At 38.4% G+C, this 19,604-nt stretch overlaps 1 protein-coding gene across 17 annotated transcripts in view; it reads left to right on the forward strand.

The window, feature by feature from the left end:
- Positions 1–19,604, forward strand: part of ERC2 (ELKS/RAB6-interacting/CAST family member 2) — a 939,781-nt gene that overhangs the window by 432,606 nt on the left and 487,571 nt on the right. For all 17 annotated transcript variants that reach the window (XR_005784479.1, XR_005784476.1, XR_005784477.1 and 14 more), the window contains 2 exons: positions 7,982–8,119; positions 16,587–16,727. Coding sequence is in view for 14 of the 17 variants with exons in the window: in XM_040454749.1 (XP_040310683.1) it covers positions 7,982–8,119; positions 16,587–16,727 (279 nt within the window). In the remaining 3 variants the exon portion in view is untranslated. The remainder of the gene's footprint in view (positions 1–7,981; positions 8,120–16,586; positions 16,728–19,604) is intronic.

The following is a 19,604-nucleotide window of genomic DNA, read 5'->3' on the forward strand; positions in this document are numbered from 1 at the left end:
GGATGACTTTCCAGAGAATCATACTGAATGAAAAAAAAACAAAAAACACTGCCAAAGGTTATGTTATGTACTGTGTTCCTGTGTTTGTGTAACATTTGTGAAATCACAAAGTTATAGAAATGGAGGACAAATTCATGGTTGCCAGGGGTTAGAGACGGGGGGCAGAGACAGAAGATAGGTGGGAGCAATTATAAAAGGACAATACAAGGGATCTTTTGGGGGATAGAATTGTTCTGTATCCTGACCTTAGAGGTGGTCACATGAATCTACGTATGTGATACAGTTGCATAGGACTAAATACAGACACACATACACACCAATGAGTGCATGTAAAAATGGTGATACCTGAATAAGATCAGTGGATTGTATGAACATCAATTTCCAGCTTGTGATATTGTACTATAGTTATGCTAGATTTTACTATTAGAGGAAACTGGGTAAAAAGTGTAAAAGGTATCTCTTAATATAATTTCTTACAACTGCATGGAAATCTCAATTATCTCATTATAAAATGTTAAAAAAATAAAAGCAAGTATTTAGGACAGTGCCTGGTTTATAGTGAAGAGGTCTGGGGCATACACTACCTAACCTTTTTATAAGCTGAAAGTTTATTTTTATCTTAATTTTAGGCCATATAAAAATGACTGCATCAGAAATGCCATGTTAAAATGTCACACATCCCATTATAATTAATTCTTCAGATTTGGATAAATTTCTCTTTTAGAATTCTTTGTTTAAGGAATCTTTTAAAACGCTTCTCTGTTTTTATTCCAAATGAAATATATAGGGATAGTAGGCAGAATTCTAGGATGGCCCTCATGACATGGGCTCCCCAGGTGTTATGTCAATGTTTAGATTACATTTTATGCAAAAGGGAATTTGCAGATGTAATTAAGATTGCTATTCAATTGACCTTGAGTTAACCAAAAGGGAGATTATCTGGGTGGGCTTGAACTAATCACTTGAGCATTATAAATTTGAATCTAGAGGTCAGAGACAGAAACGTCAGAAAAATTCAAAGCATGGAGGAGGGGATTTGATGTGCAAAAGTGCTCTGTTGCTAGTTTTGAAGATGGAGAGGGGCATATAGCGAAGACCTGAGGCAGGTTCTTGTTGCTAAGAACAACTTCTAACTAATAGCTAGCAGTGAACTGAATAATGCCAACAATCTGAATGGTCTTGAAAGAGGACCCCAAGTTCCAGATGAGAACTCATCCTGATCGACCTTTTGATATCTACTTTCTGAGACCTTAGGGAGAGAAACCAATTACACCACATTTGGACTTCTGGTGTATAGATTGTGGGACAATACATTCATATTGTTTTAACCTGCAAAGTTTGTGGTAATATTTTATGTAGCAATAGAAACCCATACAATGGGTTGATTTAAATCTTTGTATTTAAGTCCATTGTGTAGTGGATCCTGTTTTAGCAACCAGTGTTGCCTTTTCTTTGGTGTTATGTAAAGGGTATTTCTGGAGAACGATTTTGGGAAGATGGAGGAGTAGAAGGCACCAGGAATTTGTCTCTCCATCTAGACAACGATTGAACCAGCAGAACCTGTCTAATGTAACTATTTTGGAAGTCTGTAGTCCATTAAAGGCTTACAACTTCCAGGGAAGGCTTAGATGGTAAAATGCAGTTAAATTGGGTCAATGTTAGCTCTTAACACAGTAGAAGCTAACCATTTCCCACCCTTCAGCCAAGTGGCAGGCAGCTAAACATGTGTGCCTAGAGCAACCTACACACAGCTTGCAGGAGCCAGGGTGAATAAAAAGAAACCTGCCTTCCAAATATCAAGGAACTGTGTTCTGATCATTGATTGTTGCTTCTGATCACAGGTGCAGTCAGAGTCAGCAGCCATTGTTGTTACACCTCCCCACATTGGTGCAAGCCCCTCCCCTTCTGCTGAAGTGACTTTCAGGAGACTTAAAAGGCTGGCAGTCTTTTTCCCTCTCCATTTTCTCTTTTGAGAGCCATACATTGAGGACTAGGACATTCATGAACAAGTTCATATATAAGGAAAATTAGAAAGTGAGGACACATACCCAGGAAAAGACACAGGCTCAGAAAAGACCTAAGAAGACCTTATATTTATATCTCAGACTGATCTTTGGCACAGAAATAGCCAACAACAACAGCAATGATGACAGCAACAAACACAAAATAAGAAACAGTAAACGACAACAATAACAAAAACAGCAAACCCTGGGATATGGAGAGAAGCTGATTTCCAGAGTACCACACTGTGAGTTTCAAACATCTAGTTTTCAACAACAGCAAAAATCACAAGGCATGCAGAAAGTGGGAAAGTACGATCTATTCAAAGGGGAAACAATGAACAGAAACTGATCCTGAGAAGACTTGATGGCAGATCTACTAGACAAAGATTAAAATTTTTTTTAATGTTTATTTATTTTTGAGAGACAGAGAGAGCGAGCACGAGTGGGGGAGGGGCAGAGAGAGAAAGAGGGAGACACAGAACATGAAGCAGGCTCCAGGCTCTGAGCTATCAGCACAGAGCCCACCATGGGGCTTGAACTCACAAGCCGTGAGATCATGACCTGAGCCAAAGTCAGACACTTAACCAACTGAGCCACCCAGGCGCCTCTAGACAAAGATCTTAAAACAACACTCTAAAAGAACTAATGGGAGATGTGGGGGAAATAGAGAAAACAATGTATGAACAAAATGGAAATATCAATGAAAAGATAGAAAACCTCAGAGGAAACCAAAAGGAAATTCTGGAGATGAAAAAGTATAATAACTGAAAGGAAAAATTCACTAGAAGGATTCAAAGGCAGCTTTGAGTAGGCAGAAGAACCAATGAACTTGAAACAAAAAAAATATTGAAGAAAATTAAGCAGAATCTGAGGGGCCTCTGGGACATCATCAAGTGGACCAACACACACATTAGGGGAGTCCCAGAAAGGAGAGAGATAAAGGGGCAAAGGAAATTTTTGAAGAAATAATGGCTGATACTTTGCAAATTTGATTTAAGACATGAATATGAACATCCAGGAAGCTCAATAAACTCTCAGAAAAATGAATGCAAAGGGACCCACACCAAGACACATTATAACCAAACTTTTGAAATCCAGAGACAAAGATATACTTACTTGAAAGCATCAAGAGAGAAGTGACTTGTCATTTGCAAGGGATCCTAAATAAGTTTATAAGCAGTTTTCTGATCAGAAACTTTGGAGGCCAGAAGACAGTGGGTTGATATAATTAAATGATAAAAGAAAAAAAAACTGTTAACCAAGAATCATATATTCAGCAAAACTGTTCTTCAAGAGTGAGGGAAAAATGAAGATACTCCCAAATAAACAAAAGCTTAGAAGTTTGTTACCACTGGAACTGACTTACAAGAAGTGCTCAAGGGAGTCATGCAGGGTGAAATGAAAGGACACTAGATGGTAACTCAAATCCATGTAAGAAATAAATATTTCAATAAAGGCAAATACATGGGCAAATATAAAAGCTACTATTATTGTAACAACGGTTTGTAACTCCACTTTCTGTTTTCTACATGACCTAAGAGAACGATTTATTTTATTATTATTATTTTAAATGTTTTATTTGTTTCTGAGAGAGGGCAAATAGGGGAGGGGCAGAGAGAGGAGGTGAGGATCTGAAGCCAACTCTGGGCTGATAGCTGCGAGCCTGATGTGGGGCTTGCACTCATGAACTGTGAGATCATGACCTGAGCCAAAGTCCGACGCTCAACCTACTGAGCCACCCAGGCGCCCCTGAGACTAATATATTTTAAGAAACTATTAGTCTAAAAGCTAGTATCATTATAACTTTGGTTTGTAACTTTATGTTTAATTTTCTATGTAATGTAAGAGACTAATGCATTAAAAAGAATCATTAGTTTATATTTGTGAGTACACCATGTATAAAGATATAATTTTGTGACATCAGCAACCAAAAGGGGTGGAGATGGAGCTGTAAAAGAGTCGAGTTTTTGTATGTTATTGAAACTAAACTAGTATCAATTCAAAGTGTTAAGTGTTATAAATTTTGGATGTTACATGTAATACCCATGGTAGTCACAAAGAAAATAGGTGTAGAACACACACACACGCACACACACAAAACGATAATACAATTCAATAATTTCAGTACAAAAAAGTCAACTGAGTACAAAAGAAGACAGCAATGCAGGAAATGAACAAAAAACATTATCAGGTATGCAAGAAACAAATAACAAAATGACAGATATAAATTCCTCCTTTTCAATAATTACTTTAAATGGATTAAAGTCTCTAATTGAGAGACAGAGACTGGCAGAATGGATTAAGATCAAACAATCATAAAAACAGCCCACCCTCGGGGCGCCTGGGTGGCGCAGTCGGTTAAGCGTCCGACTTCAGCCAGGTCACGATCTCGCGGTCCGTGAGTTCGAGCCCCGCGTCGGGCTCTGGGCTGATGGCTCAGAGCCTGGAGCCTGCTTCTGATTCTGTGTCTCCCTCTCTCTCTGCCCCTCCCCCGTTCATGCTCTGTCTCTCTCTGTCCCAAAAATAAATAAACGTTGAAAAAAAAAAAAAACAGCCCACCCTCAACATGATACAACTATATGCTATCTATGAAAGACTCACTTTAGATCCAAAGACACAAGTAGATTGAAAGTGAAAGCAAGGAGAAATATGTCCTTTGCAAGTAGTAATGGAAAGAGAAAAGTTTACAAGAGACAAAGGCATTATAAATTAATTACAGTTTCAATACTATCAGAAGATATGACATATATAGGCATGTATGAACCTAATGACAGGCCATCAAAATATGTGAAGCAAAAGGTGACAGACCTGAAGGAGGAAAAAGACAGTTTTGCAATAATCGTTGGGGACACCATTACCCCACTCTTAATAATAAAACAACCAGAGAGAAGATACGTAGGGAAATAGAGGACTTAACACAATAAATCAACAAGATCTAACAGACATATTCAGAATACTCTACCCAACAATGACAGCATGTGTAATTTTCTCAAGTGCACATGGGGCATTCCCCATATTCATCCCCAGATTAAGTCTCAATATATTTTCAAAAGATACATGTCATACAGACTATTTTCTCCAACCACAAGAGGATGAAGTTAGAAATCAGTAACAGAAAAACTGGAAAATTGGCTAAGTTATAGAAATTAAACAACATTTATTTATTTATTTATTTATTTATTTATTTATTTATTTAGACAATGTGAGCAAGGGAGAGGGGCAGAGGGAGAGACAGAGAGAGAGAAAAGCTTAAGCAGCCTTCACGCTCAGTGTGGAGGCCGACACAGGGCTTGATTCCACGACCCTGGGATCATGACCTGAGCCAAAATCAAGAGTTGGACGCTCAACCAACTAAGCCACCCAGGTGCCCCAAACAATACACTCGTTAACAATGAATGAATTGAAGGGGAAAAAAAAAGTTAGAGAGGGAGAGAGCCAAACCATAAGAGACTCTTAAAAACTGAGAATAAACTGAGGGTTGATGGGGGGGTGGGAGGGAGAGGGGGTGGGTGCTGGGCATTGAGGAGGGCACCTGTTGGGATGAGCACTGGGTGTTGTACGGAAACCAATTTGACAATAAATTTCATATTAAAAAAAACAACGAATGAATCAAAACAAATCACAAAAGAAGTGAAAAAATTCTTAAAGACGAATGAAATCAAAAGTGCAATGTACCAAAACATATGGAATGTAGAGAAAGCAGTACTAAGGGGGAGATTTATGCATCAAAAGAATTATCAGCAGAGTGAAAAGGCAACCCACAGAATTGGAGGGAACATTTGTAAATTATATGTGTTAAGGGATTTATATGCAGAATATACAGAGAATACCTAAAACTCGACAACAAAAATCAAACGTGATTCAAAAATGGGCAAAAGCGTTTGAATAGGCATTTCTCCCAAGAAGATATACAGATGGCCAGTAAGCACATGGAAAGATCACTCAACATTATTAGTCATTAGGGAAATGAAAATCAAAACTACAATGAGACACTATCTTTTACCCATTAGGATGGCTATTATCAAAAAACCATAAAATACCAAGTGCTATTATATTACCTGCATACTGGTAGGACCCCTGCCCTAATCCTCTTCAGTCCTCTCAGTGATTTGGGGAGACCCCAGGGAATCTCTCACAGGCTTACAGCCTCAATTTCCAGTGCCCAAAGTCCCTTGAAATCAGTGCCTACCACTGCCCCAGGGCTGATGCCCTGAGGGAAGGTGTCCTCTGTCCTGTCCAGGGCACTGTCTCCCAGAGTGACAGGGGGTGCCTAATTAGTTTGTTTAGGACCACCATGGATTTACACATTTTCATGTACACAGATGTATCTGTGGGTATGGGCATACTCAAAATAATAACACACAGTCTCCTCATAGAGCCAGTCTTCTCAGCTGTTAGCTTCTTTTACATAACGAGTATCATCCTGACATGTAACTATCCATATTCTTGTTCACCCATATATTTATTTATGGAATTGTGTAACCACATGAACACTTGTCTGGAATGGAGGAAACCTTTGTTTTGACTGCAGATGATTATGCTTTTGAGTTCCTGTGTTTTTCATGGAAGGACAGTGAATTCTCACAGTGGGCAGGAATACATTGCATTTTGATGAAAGAGAGACTAATTATTTGACCTATAACTTGAGTTTCCAGGATGTATGTCTCAAGGCAGAAAACATGTCTTATTGAAAAGATATATTGGTGGGGAAAAAAAAGGAAAGAAGTAGGAAGAGAGGGAAGATGAAGGAAGGAAGGAAGGGAGAGAGGGAGGCAGGGGTAAAAGTCCATTTCTGTTCATTCAAATAGATTGTAGCCATTGGAAAAATTAGCCAAGTCCTGTGTCCTGCCAGTTGAGCATCAGCAAGGTCAATGTTTTTGCATTCAGAGATATTTTGATGCTACTACCACGGCCACTCCCACTGTCACCCTCTTCTCCTCCTCCTTGTTGCTGCAACTTCTGTCATTATTTGTATCTTATTCCAGATTTATGCTGAATGAATCAAATAATCCAAAAATTTAAGTCACACACTGTTAAACATGCATTTGGAATGATTTCGTGCGAAAGCCTGGGTGCAGAGTACAAATATTTTGAATGGACTTATCTTAGAGTTGTACTGCTTTTTTTACTTGTCACTTTAAAACCCTTAATATGAATAAATTGTTTGTACAGTGTTTTTTTTTTTAATCCTTAGATAAGAAATACATGGTTTGAAAGCAGAGAATAAAAACATGAATGATAATGTACGCAATGCCCAGGAAAGGTCCTTGCTGCTTCTCATGGGCAGGCGTTATAATCAGCCATTTAGCATGTTTATTTCAGGCTGCAGATAGTGGATAAAAGTGGCTGGTTGGTTGCCAGCACATGATTTAGTTGCCAAATAGAGTGTGTAGTACTTTTTACATTTGATTTATATCACAAGTTCTTCCCATTAACGGTCTACTGATGATAACCTAGTTGGCTTTTCATGTGGTTACTTTGAAACAGCCACTTGACAACATTTAGCATATCACAAAGTTTAATACTGAATACAGGAGTGAGTGAATGACAACAACATAGGTCCTGCCTTATATTATTCTGGTGCTTAATGCAGAATGGACACCCAATACTAGTCTTTTCATTGAATGAAAAAATCCTGCATATGTATTCCCTGATACACTGTACGAAGATTAGGTTATGGACTTCAGACTTAAAGGTCTGGTGGGAGGGATAGGAATAATAGTGCTTACATATCTGAAGGGCTTGCATCTGTATACAAAGAGGTAGTCTGCTTATCTGTATTGCCATTTGAATACAAAGTTGAATTATGGAAGGATGAAGGACTCATCAAGATGGCCTTGATTCTAAGTCAGTGTAACCTTGTAATGATGACAGTGTCCATAACCTTGGTCTATTTTTTAAAACAGGTCCACTTCAGGAATGTTGTCCTTGGATATGTAATAAAATATACATTAAATATGGTTAATTTTTATTTTCAGATTGAAAACTTGCAAGAACAGCTTAGGGATAAAGACAAGCAACTAACCAATCTGAAAGACAGAGTAAAGTCCTTGCAGACAGATTCTAGTAACACGGATACTGCGCTAGCAACACTAGAAGAGGCTTTGTCAGAAAAGGTGAGCTTGGGCTGAATAATGGGGGTGGTTGGGAGGAAGTGATCTAAATGTATTTAAATGTGCCTGCCTTTCTCTATGTGCTCTCACTACCCCCAGTCCCAGCTGGACCTCCCACTGCCATGTTAGCCCTCCTCAGTAGACTTGGCACATTAAATAAGCCAGGAGATCCTTGAAGTGCAAACCTGATTACATCACATTTGGCCCTGCTTGAAAACCTTCACGAGCTTGTTACTTTTCTTAGGATGGTAAAAACTGAAATCCTTAACCTGGCCTATATAGTCCATCGCTTCATCTGATCTGGCTCATACCTGGTCATCTACCTCTCTGCCTGCCTTACTCTTCTCTCCTTCCCATCCTTCTTTCCTCTTTCCTTTTCTCCCTTGTATCCTCCCTCCCTTCCTTCTTCCCTTCTTTCCTTCCTTCTTTTCCAGCCTCATCCCCATCTGTCTTTCCTCATTCTTTGTATTCTAGCTATGCTGGCCTTCTAAATGTTCACGTCCACTATGTTCCCTCCTGCCTCAGACCCTTTTCATACCCAATTACCTAGCCTAGAATGTTCTTTACTTCCTGGAGATTTAATTCATCTCCTTATGGGAGTTCAGCTTCCTGAGAAGCTGTATTGCACAGTAGTCAGGGATGTGGACTTTGAGAGCTAGACTGCCTGTCTTCTATATTCCGCATTATCATAGTCTATAAACTGATGTAATAAGGTCAAGTGGAAGGAGACCTAGGAGCCAGTCTCAGCCCTGCCACTAACTTACTGGATGACCTTGGCAGGTAACTGCCTTTCTCAGTACCTCAAATTTGTGTAATGGGAGGCATTAGTTTAAATGGCCACAGGTTTTTTAAGCCATGTATTTTAAAGAAGCCTTCTTTGACTTCTGCTTCAGAATCACCAGGAGTTGCCTGTTGAAAATCTAAATTATTAGGTTCCATCTATACTTACTAAATCAGAACCTTGAAAGGGCTTGGGATTCTGTATTTAAGGAAGTTCCTTGAATCATTGTGATGTACACTCTAGTCTGAGAGCCTCTGCAGTATATAAAAAAATAGAGAAGCTAAAAAGATGATCTAATTCTTTTTATGGCTAGAAAGAAATTATAACATTGTCGCATTTATAATATTAAATTATAAAGATTTAATTTGAAAACTTACAAGAATAAATAAGATGATTTTTCAGGGAAAATATTCTTTTTAATATTTTCAAGAATTTATTACCAAAACTCTGTAGTAATTTTGTTTGTAAAACATTTGAATGACTGAATTGGTCTAAAAACTATTAATGATTATGTATTCTGTTTGCAGTTTTGAGTAATATGATGTCAGTCCATTACTACCTCTCAATTTCTTTCTGTAACTTTACATAAACATATACCATATAATTTTTTCATATCGTGGATTCTTGGCAGGATTTTATCATTTTTTCCACTGGCCCTATTAAGATTAGATTTATTCTAGTTTAAATCCCCAAACAATTTCCAAATCTGAAACTACTCTTTTTATCTAAGTACCTCCTTTGAGAAGAAGGGGATGACTGCAAGGAAGGCTGAGGTCTGTGGGAGTCTGACCCCCCTCAAACCCATGCCACCACTTGAGAGTTATTGCCTCCCGTGGGGCAAGCCTCTTCTCTTAGTGCCTTATTTTCAAAATTTGCTGACCTCTAAGTTCCATTGTCTGTGGAACTACCTTGATAATAATTAATCAGTCTGCTGATCCAGAACCTGAAGTACATGAAATCTGATTTGGGCAATACATGAGGAGTTGAGTAGTTAGATACCTTGAAGGGCGAGATAGGGAACAAAAATGAGGGAAGAGGGTTTGGTGTGAGACAGTAAGAATTGCTGGCAACTGTGGCAAGCTGCGGAGTCTTTGACCTGCCTCAGATCATTCAAGTTCACATAATACATTAAAGTATTATGATGCTCAAGTCAAATATGATGTGGGCCAGCTTTGGCCTGTGAGCTCTTAGTTTTCAAACTTTATTTGCATCTGACTTGTAGATTTTCACAGTATTGAAGAATACAAGCAAACACAGATCAATTTATATGGAGGGAATTTTTAAAAGGTGCTAAAATCAGGATATTAGTGTATTTGATAAGCACAGATAAAAACATTGGATAGGAACTGTCAAGGTTCTCTGTCATGGGTTGAAGAATAATAGATTCCTTTTAAGTATTTATCCCAGTGGGTATCGAACTTTTGTTTTGTATCCAAATATTCTTATCGTCTAGGGTTCTTCTTCTTCTTCTTCTTCTTCTTCTTCTTCTTCTTCTTCTTTTTTAATTCTCAAGTTAGTTAATATACCATGCAGTCTTGGCTTCAGGAGTAGAACCCAGTGATTCATCACTTACCTATGACATCCAATTGGGAGCTTCTTCAAATAACAGTTTCCTGGGTCCCATTTCCTAGTGATTCTGATTCAGTTGCTTTGCTCTGGGGCCAAGGAACCTATGATTTTTACAAGCATGCCCAGTGATTCTGATGAAAGTGGTCAGGTGACCACACTTTAAGAAATACCAAACCCATCCTCTTCCATTTTAAAGATGGGAAATTGGCTCAGTGAGGTGAAATGACTTGCCCAGAGATGAAAATTTTGGACAGGTGCAGCACCATTCCCCATTTCTGGGTCCTAGGGCTATGTCATGGACAGACCATGGCATGGCCTATGCTAACTTCTGAACCCAGTACTCCAGGAAACCACTTCTAATCTAAGTTGGCCCTTGGTTGGGACTTTGTTGTCTCCCCTGGACTATCCCAGGGCCACTCAGCTTATGGGTGATGGAATGGGACTGAAATTCAAACCTGATAATTGTGCTTTTGACAACATCACAATCACCTTTATTGGCCCTTCCCTCACAAGGTTCATTCAGTTTTATCCACATTTAATTGAACAGACCCCCTGGAACAAGATGGTACAAAAAATAAAATGATTAATTAAAACTTTTGGACTCATAGAGCATCTAATTATTTGCTGTCATTTGGCTGATAAATAGAACCTATTAGGCACTATTCACCATTCCACTTGGGTTGTGACATTCTGGGAAGTGTGTTATTCCTTTTAGTTTCCAGGAACTTATATACATATTCACAGTGCAAAAAAATAATGCCATTTAGCAAGTTAAGATTGAGTGTGACATAGTTCTAGGATTGACACACAGAAGCTCAAGAGACGGAACCCACAGTATTTATAAAGCTGGTCTCGCCAAGTTTGCTGTAGCCATATAGCAGATAAGCAGTTGAGAAAGGCAGATAACAGAGCCGGAGGCCACTGCAATTCAGTTCCCGCTCAGTGATAAAGCACAAATAGATTAGATTCGTGCAGAGCCAGATGAGTGCACAAGGAGCACTTGCCAATGCAAATAAGACTAAAACAAGAACACATTGTTGGAATTTCTGCAAGTTAGTTGTTAATCAAGTAGATCATGGCATATTAGGGCCTTTTAACACATGTTTTTGACATCTGGCCCTGCGTGGCTGACAGTTAAATTAGTTTTGTGATTGACGGAGAAATATTTCGTAGTATTGAATCATCAATAACACTTAAAAACATTATAGTGCTTGCTGATTTTTTTTGTCATCAATGCCCAGTCAATAGTAAAAGTGGTTAGAGTGAATCAACCTACTTACCAAATGACTCTGACACCTTCTGGATGTTAACACGTATACTTAATTTTATTTCCCTTCCTTTGAAGCTAAGATGATCCCTAATTTGACTTCTTATTCGTGCCTCCAGCATGCCAGACAGTTTGCCCAGCCATGGGTTAAAAGACTCACAGGAGTTGAGTGCCTTCTTTGGAAAGCTGGGCTGGGAGGAATGGACATGCAGTAAAACCACATGAAGGGTGCCGAGTGGGAATAAACGCCATATGATCTGGCAGGAGTGATTCCTGGGAAGGCTTCCAAATAGTGAAGTGACATAGTCAGTTTGGGACTTTAAAAAAATGTCACTCCAACATCCCATATGGTGGAAACGATGGGATGGAGAGGGCCTGGTAGCTGGGTGACCATTTGTGATGCTTTTGCAGTAAGTGTAGGCATAAGGCAGTAAGGGCTCAGTTGCCGAAATTTTTAAAAACCCTTAAGAGACTTCCTGTGCACTGAGGCCAGTGTCTTCTTTTGTAGATCCCATAATTATCCACTCACCAGTGTCACAGACAGAGTGAAATAGGACTATAACTGGAATCAAGAAGAAATAAATGTAGGCAATTAGTAGACTGATTTGTTCTGTTTCCACCCCCACTGTTGTAATAATATACTTCATTTTAAAGTGTTTTTAACTAATTGCAAAACAATAATGATACTTCTTTTTTTCCTTGAAAGCATTAAGTACCTAAATTATTGTCATTGGGGTAGAACAGTTGCTTCCCTGGGGGACCTTAAATCACAGGCTAAGTGTTCAAACTAACTTCCCTCTGCACCACATACTGTTTTACATTGTCCTATGTATCAGGCCTTGTCTTATACTATGTACTTATAAGCATATAAAAGATAATATCAGGATCCTTAAAAGTAGCTGTTGCACCAGTATTTTTTAAGGATCACTATCCAGAAAGGATGCTGTATTTTGTCAAATGCTTTTTCTACATCTATTGAAAGGATCATATGGTTCTTATCCTTTCTTTTATTAATGTGGTGTATCACATTGATTGATTTGTGAATATTGAACCAGCCCTGCTGCCCAGGAATGAGTCCTGGTGATCATGGTGAATAATTCTTCTAATGTACTGTTGAATTCGATTTAGTAGTATCTTGTTGAGAATTTTTGCATTCAGGTTCATCGGGGATAATGGCCCGTAATTTTCCTTTTTAGTGGGGTCTTTGTCTGGTTTTGGAATCAAGGTAATGCTGGCTTCATGGAATGAGTTTGGAAGTTTCTGTTCCATTTCTATTTTTTTTGAACAGTTTGAGAAGAATAGATAATAACTCTGCTTTAAATGGCTGGTAGAATTCCCCTGGCAAGCCATCTGGCCCAAGACTCTTATTTGTTGGGAGATTTTTGATAACTGATTCAATTTCCTTTCTTGATAAAAATCTTAAAGAAAGTAAGCATAGAAGAAATATTCCTCAACTTCATAAAGGCCATATACGAAAGGCCCACAGCTAATATCATCCTTGAGGGCGAAAAATTTAGAGCTTTCTCCCTAAGATCAGGAACATGACAGGGATGTCCAGTCTCACTACCATCGTTCAACATAGTACTGGACGTCCTAGCCTTTGCAGTCAGACAACAACATGAAATAAAAGGCATTCAAATTGGCAAGAAAGAAGTCAAACTTTAACTCTTCACAGATGACATGATACTCTACATGGGAAACCTGAAAGACTTCACCAAAAAACTGCTAGAGTTGATCCATGAATTCTGCAAAGTCACAGGAAATAAAGTCAATGTACAGAAATCCGTTGCATTTCTATACACAATAATGAATCAGCAGAAAGTGATACCAAGGAATTGATTCCATTTAAAATTGCACCAAAAACCATAAAATACCTAGGGATAAAGCTAACCAAAGAGGTAAATGATCTGTACACTGAAAACTATAGAAAGCTTATGAAAGAAATTGAAGAAGACACAAACAAATGGAAAAGCATTCCATGCTCATGGATTGAAAGAACAAATAATGTTAAAATGTCCATACTACCCAAAGCAATCTATACATTCAATGCAATCTCTATCAAAGTAACACCAGCATTCTTCACATAGCTAGAACAAACAAGCCTAAAATTTGTATTGAACCTCAAAAGACCCCAAATAGCCAAAGTAATGTTGAAAAAGAAAACCACAGCTGAAGGCATCACAATTCCAGACTTTAAGCTGTATTACAAAACTGTAATTATCAAGATGGTATGGTGCTGGCACAAAAGCAGACACACAGATCAATGGAATAGAATAGAGAACCCAGAAATGGACCCACAAACATATGGCCAACTAATCTTTGACAAAGCAGGAAAGAGTATCCAATGGAAACAAGATAGTCTCTTAAGCAAATGGCACTGGGAAAACTGGACAGCGACATGCAGAGGAATGAGCCTAGACACTTTCTTATACCACACACAACAATAAACTCAAAATGGATGAAATACCTAAATGTGAGACAGGAAGTCATCAAAATCCTGCAGGAGAAAATAGGCAGTAACCTCTTTGACCTTGGCCGCAGCAACTTCTTACTTAACATGTCTCTGGAAGCAAGGTAAATAAAAGCAAAAATGAACTATTGGGACCTCCTCAAGAAAAAAAGCTTCTGCACAGCAACGGTAACAATCAACAAAACTAAAAGGCACCCGATGGAATGGGAGAAGATATTTGCAAGTGACATATCAGATAAAGGGTTAGTATCCAAAAATCTATAAATAACTACCAACTCAACACCCCAAAAACAAATAATCCAGTGAATAAGTGGGCAGAAGACATCAATAGGTGCTTTTCCAAAGAAGACATGCAGATGGCTGACAGACACATGAAAAGATGCTTAACACCATTCATTTTCAAATGGGAAATAGAAATCAAAACCACAATGAGATACCACCTTACACCTGTCAAAATGGCTAAAATCAACAACTCAAGAAACAACAGATGTTGGCAAGGATGTAAATAGGGTGAACACTTTTGCACTGTTGGCGGGAATGCAAACTGGTGCAACCACTCTGGAAAACAGTATGGAGGTTCCTCAAAAAATAAAAAAATAGAACTACCCTATGACCCAGCAATTGCACTATTAAGAGTTTATCTAAACGATACAAAAATGCTGATTCGAAGGGGCACATGCACCCCAATGATAACAGCTCTATCAACAATAGCCAAAGTGTGGAAAGACCTCTAATGTCCATTGACTGATGAGTGGATAAAGAAGTTGTGGTGTGTGTATGCGTGTGTGTGTGTGTTGCGCATGCACACACACACACACACAATGGAATACTAGTTGGCAATGAAAAGAATGCAATTTTGTCATTTGCAACAACGTGGTTGGAACTAGAGTGTATCATGCTAAGAGAAATAAGTCAGAGAAAGACAGATATCATATGATTTCACTTGTATGTGGAATTTGAGAAACTCAACAGATGAACATAGGGAGGGGAAGGAAAAATAAGATAAAAACAGAGAGGGAGGCAAACCATAAGAGACTCTTAAATACAGAGAACAAACTGAGGGTTGCTGGAGGGGGAGTGGGCGATGGGTTAAATGGGTGATGGAGGCATTAAGGAGGACACTTTTAGGGATGAACATTGGGTGTCATATTAAGAGATGAATCACTGGGTTCTACCCCTGAAGCCAAGACTATACTGTATATTATCTAACTTGAATTTAAATTAAAAAAAAAAAGAATTGCCACCCAAAAGAAAGTTCAGATATGTGTTGGATAATTTGAAACAAATTTCAGAAATCTAACTCAATCTTGCCCAAATGGAATTTTACTTAAAAAGAATAAGGTTCTTGTTCTGATATTGGTATGTTTCCAAATTTTTGGAAAACATGTCTACCAGAGTAGTGTTTTCAGTATATAAGTCAAGAACAGCAAGGTGCTCAGATCTTCTTAAATGACACTATGCATATGTTTGTGGCATTGTGGTCTTATGGACATGGCTAAGACTCAGAGAGCCCTGAATTCCAGGGTGTGCCTTCTGTTAATGTGCTGGGTCACCTTGGATGAATTAGCTGGTCCTTGGTCTGGGTTTCTCACTACTACACTGTTACTAGTAGCATGGGGGGTTCAGACCCCACAGTTGTGATGATGCCTAGATGGAGAAGGGCACTTCACAGTGCCTAGCATGTAGTAAGCTTTCAGTAAGGGAAAGCTGCTGTTTGAGCTTTGTCAAATTCAAGCAATATTTTGGGAGTCTCTACTGATTGCCAAGAAGACATCGAAAAAATGTGGAGGAAAATGAACATTTCCAGGCACATTATAAAATCACTTATACAACAGTGAGCTCATTCTTTATTTTGTCTCTGGTTCTCAGCATGAGTTCAGACCCCTAGAGGGCCTAGATCTTGCTCCACTCAGATCCCCTTTCTAGCCAGAGAAGAGTCTTCAGAAACCAAGGAAGTTTTTTTGATATCAAATGGAAAAGCCAAGCAAAGAGGGTTGAACCAAGAAGTTAGTTTCGCTTCTTCCACTTGTCCATTGAAGGCTTTAGTAAGTCTAGAGTCATGGTGCCTAAACCTCCATCTTCTAGAACTGCTTTTAGAATTTTCCAAGTACTGCCATGAACCAAAACAGCCTCAGAGCTTGAACATTAAAGTCCCTTGCAACTCTGTGATGCTAAATTTTATTAGTAAGCCAAAAGCCATATTGATTGTCTTTCCCAAATGCTGTTATATGTGCATAACAAACCCAATTTAGACTATCTTGCATGTGTTGATTCATATAGAGCATTTCTTACATTTATTGCCTCCCATTTCCTTTTGTAGGATGCCTTAGCACACACACACTGATGGTTTCTCACTTCCTCTTTTTTAACACTTGTCTCAAAGGAGAGAATAATTGAGCGTTTGAAAGAACAGCGGGAGAGAGATGATCGAGAAAGATTGGAAGAAATAGAATCTTTCCGAAAAGAGAACAAAGACCTGAAAGAGAAGGTCAATGCTTTACAAGCTGAACTGACTGAAAAAGAGGTGAGTCTGGAAAAATAAATGAACTATGCTGATAGTCCCATTCATGGTAGCCTCAGGAGACTAAAGAGTTTGTTTGAGGGGCTGTGTGAAGACTTTGGGGACATAGTTTCCTTTGCAAAACTGCCTGAATTCAAAGGAAAATATTTACTGTAACTCCCTTCAGCAGGATGCCCTATGCTTCTCTTCTCTGCTCTGTGTACAGTGTAGCTCCTTGAAAGTTTTTTTGTCTTCACCACATTTGTGTGGCTTATTCTATAATTTTTCAATGTCCCAGGATCTTTTGCTTGGGGTAACAACAATATCAATAATAATAACAACATATCCACTTTATTGAGGGCCTGTTATATACTAATCTTTGTGTTGGGTACTCTACATTCATCTGTGCTTCCCAAAAGGATCACTCAATACTTCCAGGTTAGGAGATACGGTACCATGCTGGACACAAAGTGTAGGTTAAATGTGGCTACTCTTCTGGAATATCAATTTTACATTATGGTAAATGACTTAAAACAATATTTTCATGCTACAGAAACATGGATACAGAATAAAAATTGTAGCCACATTTTTAAAGTAAAACAATATACTTTAAAGAAATTTCTTGCTTGGGCGTTATGGAGAGGATGCTTTGGGCTATCTTCCCCACGCTTGGAGGGATACTTGTAACTCCTTTAGTTTACTTAGGGATACTTTGATGGAAAAGTTTGAGGAGCAGTAATGCATGGTATTTTTTCCAGTCTCCAAAACTCTGAGATATGTGCCATTGTCCACAATTGGCCCCTCCATACTTATTTTTGTCCACAGGAAATGTCCATCTCCTTTTGGCTGTTACAGATCCTTTCACCTTATTGTACTATATCACTGCCTACTTGTCCATTTTTCAGCCCCACATTGTTACCTCATCCCTTGGGTTTTGATAATTCTATACAAATGAAAGTACTATCTCAATGAGTAATCCAAGAGGGGAAGAATTGATAAGTAATAGAAAGAAAATTAATTTTCCCTAAAATAAGCACACTAGGTTGTGTTTGTTTTTGTTTTATTTTACAGAGGATATTATTTCTTTGATACAAAAATAAAGAGTATAAATCCTACTATTCCTACTATTTCAGTGCTAAATCTAACTTGGGGGATCTGTAATGAATGTAGTTGGTATGTGTCAGAAGGCACAGAAGCTTTGACCTCATTTGCAATTTGAATAACTGATTATAAGTGTTATTAATGGGTTTGCACCTTGAAGTCAGTGTGTGTGTGTGTGTGTGTGTGTGTGTGTGTGTGTGTGTGTGTATGTTTGTATAAAGAGCTCTTGATGACATGGTGGAGCATAGCTTTAAATGAAAATAATTTTGTAAACAATGCCTACATTATATGATTTCAGACAGGCATTTCAGCAAACATTTATTGTTCCTGTATAGTAATGTGCCTGCCACTGGGATAGGTGTGTCAGTCAAGGTTCCACCAGAAAAACAGAACTGCATTAAGAAATTTAACCACATTAAGAAATTTATTGCAAGAAATTGGCTTATATAGTTATGGGGGCAAGTCTGAAATTCATAGGGCAGGCCATCAGAAAGGGCAGGCTGGAAACACTCCAGACAGGAATTGGCACAACAGTCCACAGGTGGATTTCTTCCTTCTCAGGGAAATCTCAGTCCTGCTCTTAAGGCCTTTCAACTGGTAGGATCAGGCTCACCCAGATTTGGAAAATAATATCCTTTACTTAAAGTCAACTGATGGTAGGTGGTACTCTCATCTATAAAGTACCTCCAAAGCAACACCTAGATTAGTGTTTGATTGAATAACTGGGGACTATAGCCTAGCCAAGTTGATACATAAAGCTATCAGACCTGGAAATTTAAAGTTTATAAAGGAAAACAACATATAATTGTTGTCAGCTTATAATTTAGTTACGGTGATAATCACCTTCACCATTGCAAAATGCCTGGCTTGCAAAGTCCTTTATTATTTCTTTGGGAGTGGTATGATGAAGAGCATTGAAATTGGAGTCAGAATTCTGGGTTTGGGACCTGTATCTTCCTTTAATAGAGCACAAACCTCAGAGAAGGTGCTCAGTTCATGTGAGCCTCAGTTTCTTGACCGAAAAATGAGAGTGGCTAACCTGTCCTTCAGAGGGTTGTTAGGAGTTAGGTTGTTTGCTGAGTGATGGAGGTGGTATCTTTATTAACAAGGTTATTCCAAGGTCCAGGAAGCAGCTCTGGCACAAATTTTAGGTAACATCATTTACTAAATGGCCCCTGTGTGCTTAGTGTCTTTCTAGGTGCTGCAAATGGCCAAAATGGAAACACACAAGGCCTGATTTTGGGTAAAACCTAAATATTTTAGTCACATAGTTAGATTTTGCTAACTGTGTTTCATGTTTGGTGATAGATATGCCTTTGTAGCTCAGCAGAATTATGTTCCATGATATATGCAAGTATTTACTTCCTTACTTTTTAGAATTCAGACTGTCTAGGAGAGCTCTTGGTTTCTGGGCATGACTGATGAGTGGAACAACTTAGGTAAAGCCATGTCTGAGTTGGGGTTTCATTATATCTGTTGAATTTGTATTTTTAAAGGCTTGGGACATAAAGTCTGCTCTAAATTTTAAAATAATGTTATCTGTGATTCTACAGAAGATATTTTAAAAACCATTGGTTATTTTTCTGTTAAAGAAATGGAATTTGATAAAAAAAACAGGATGCTTCTTTTATATTTGATTTGTCCTTTGGGAGGGAAAGGCATTAAAATCAGTATTTTCTTTCATATTTGTCTTAGCGTCTGCACGATTTGACAGCAATAAATGTAAATGGAAGGTTCAGGGTGTCTGTTTTGCCATGACATGTAAAGACCACCTTGGGACTTACATCATTAGCATGACTT

This window comes from Herpailurus yagouaroundi, unplaced genomic scaffold, assembly GCF_014898765.1.
Source record: "Herpailurus yagouaroundi ecotype Mexico unplaced genomic scaffold, PumYag 213, whole genome shotgun sequence".
Classification (NCBI taxonomy): domain Eukaryota; kingdom Metazoa; phylum Chordata; class Mammalia; order Carnivora; family Felidae; genus Herpailurus; species Herpailurus yagouaroundi.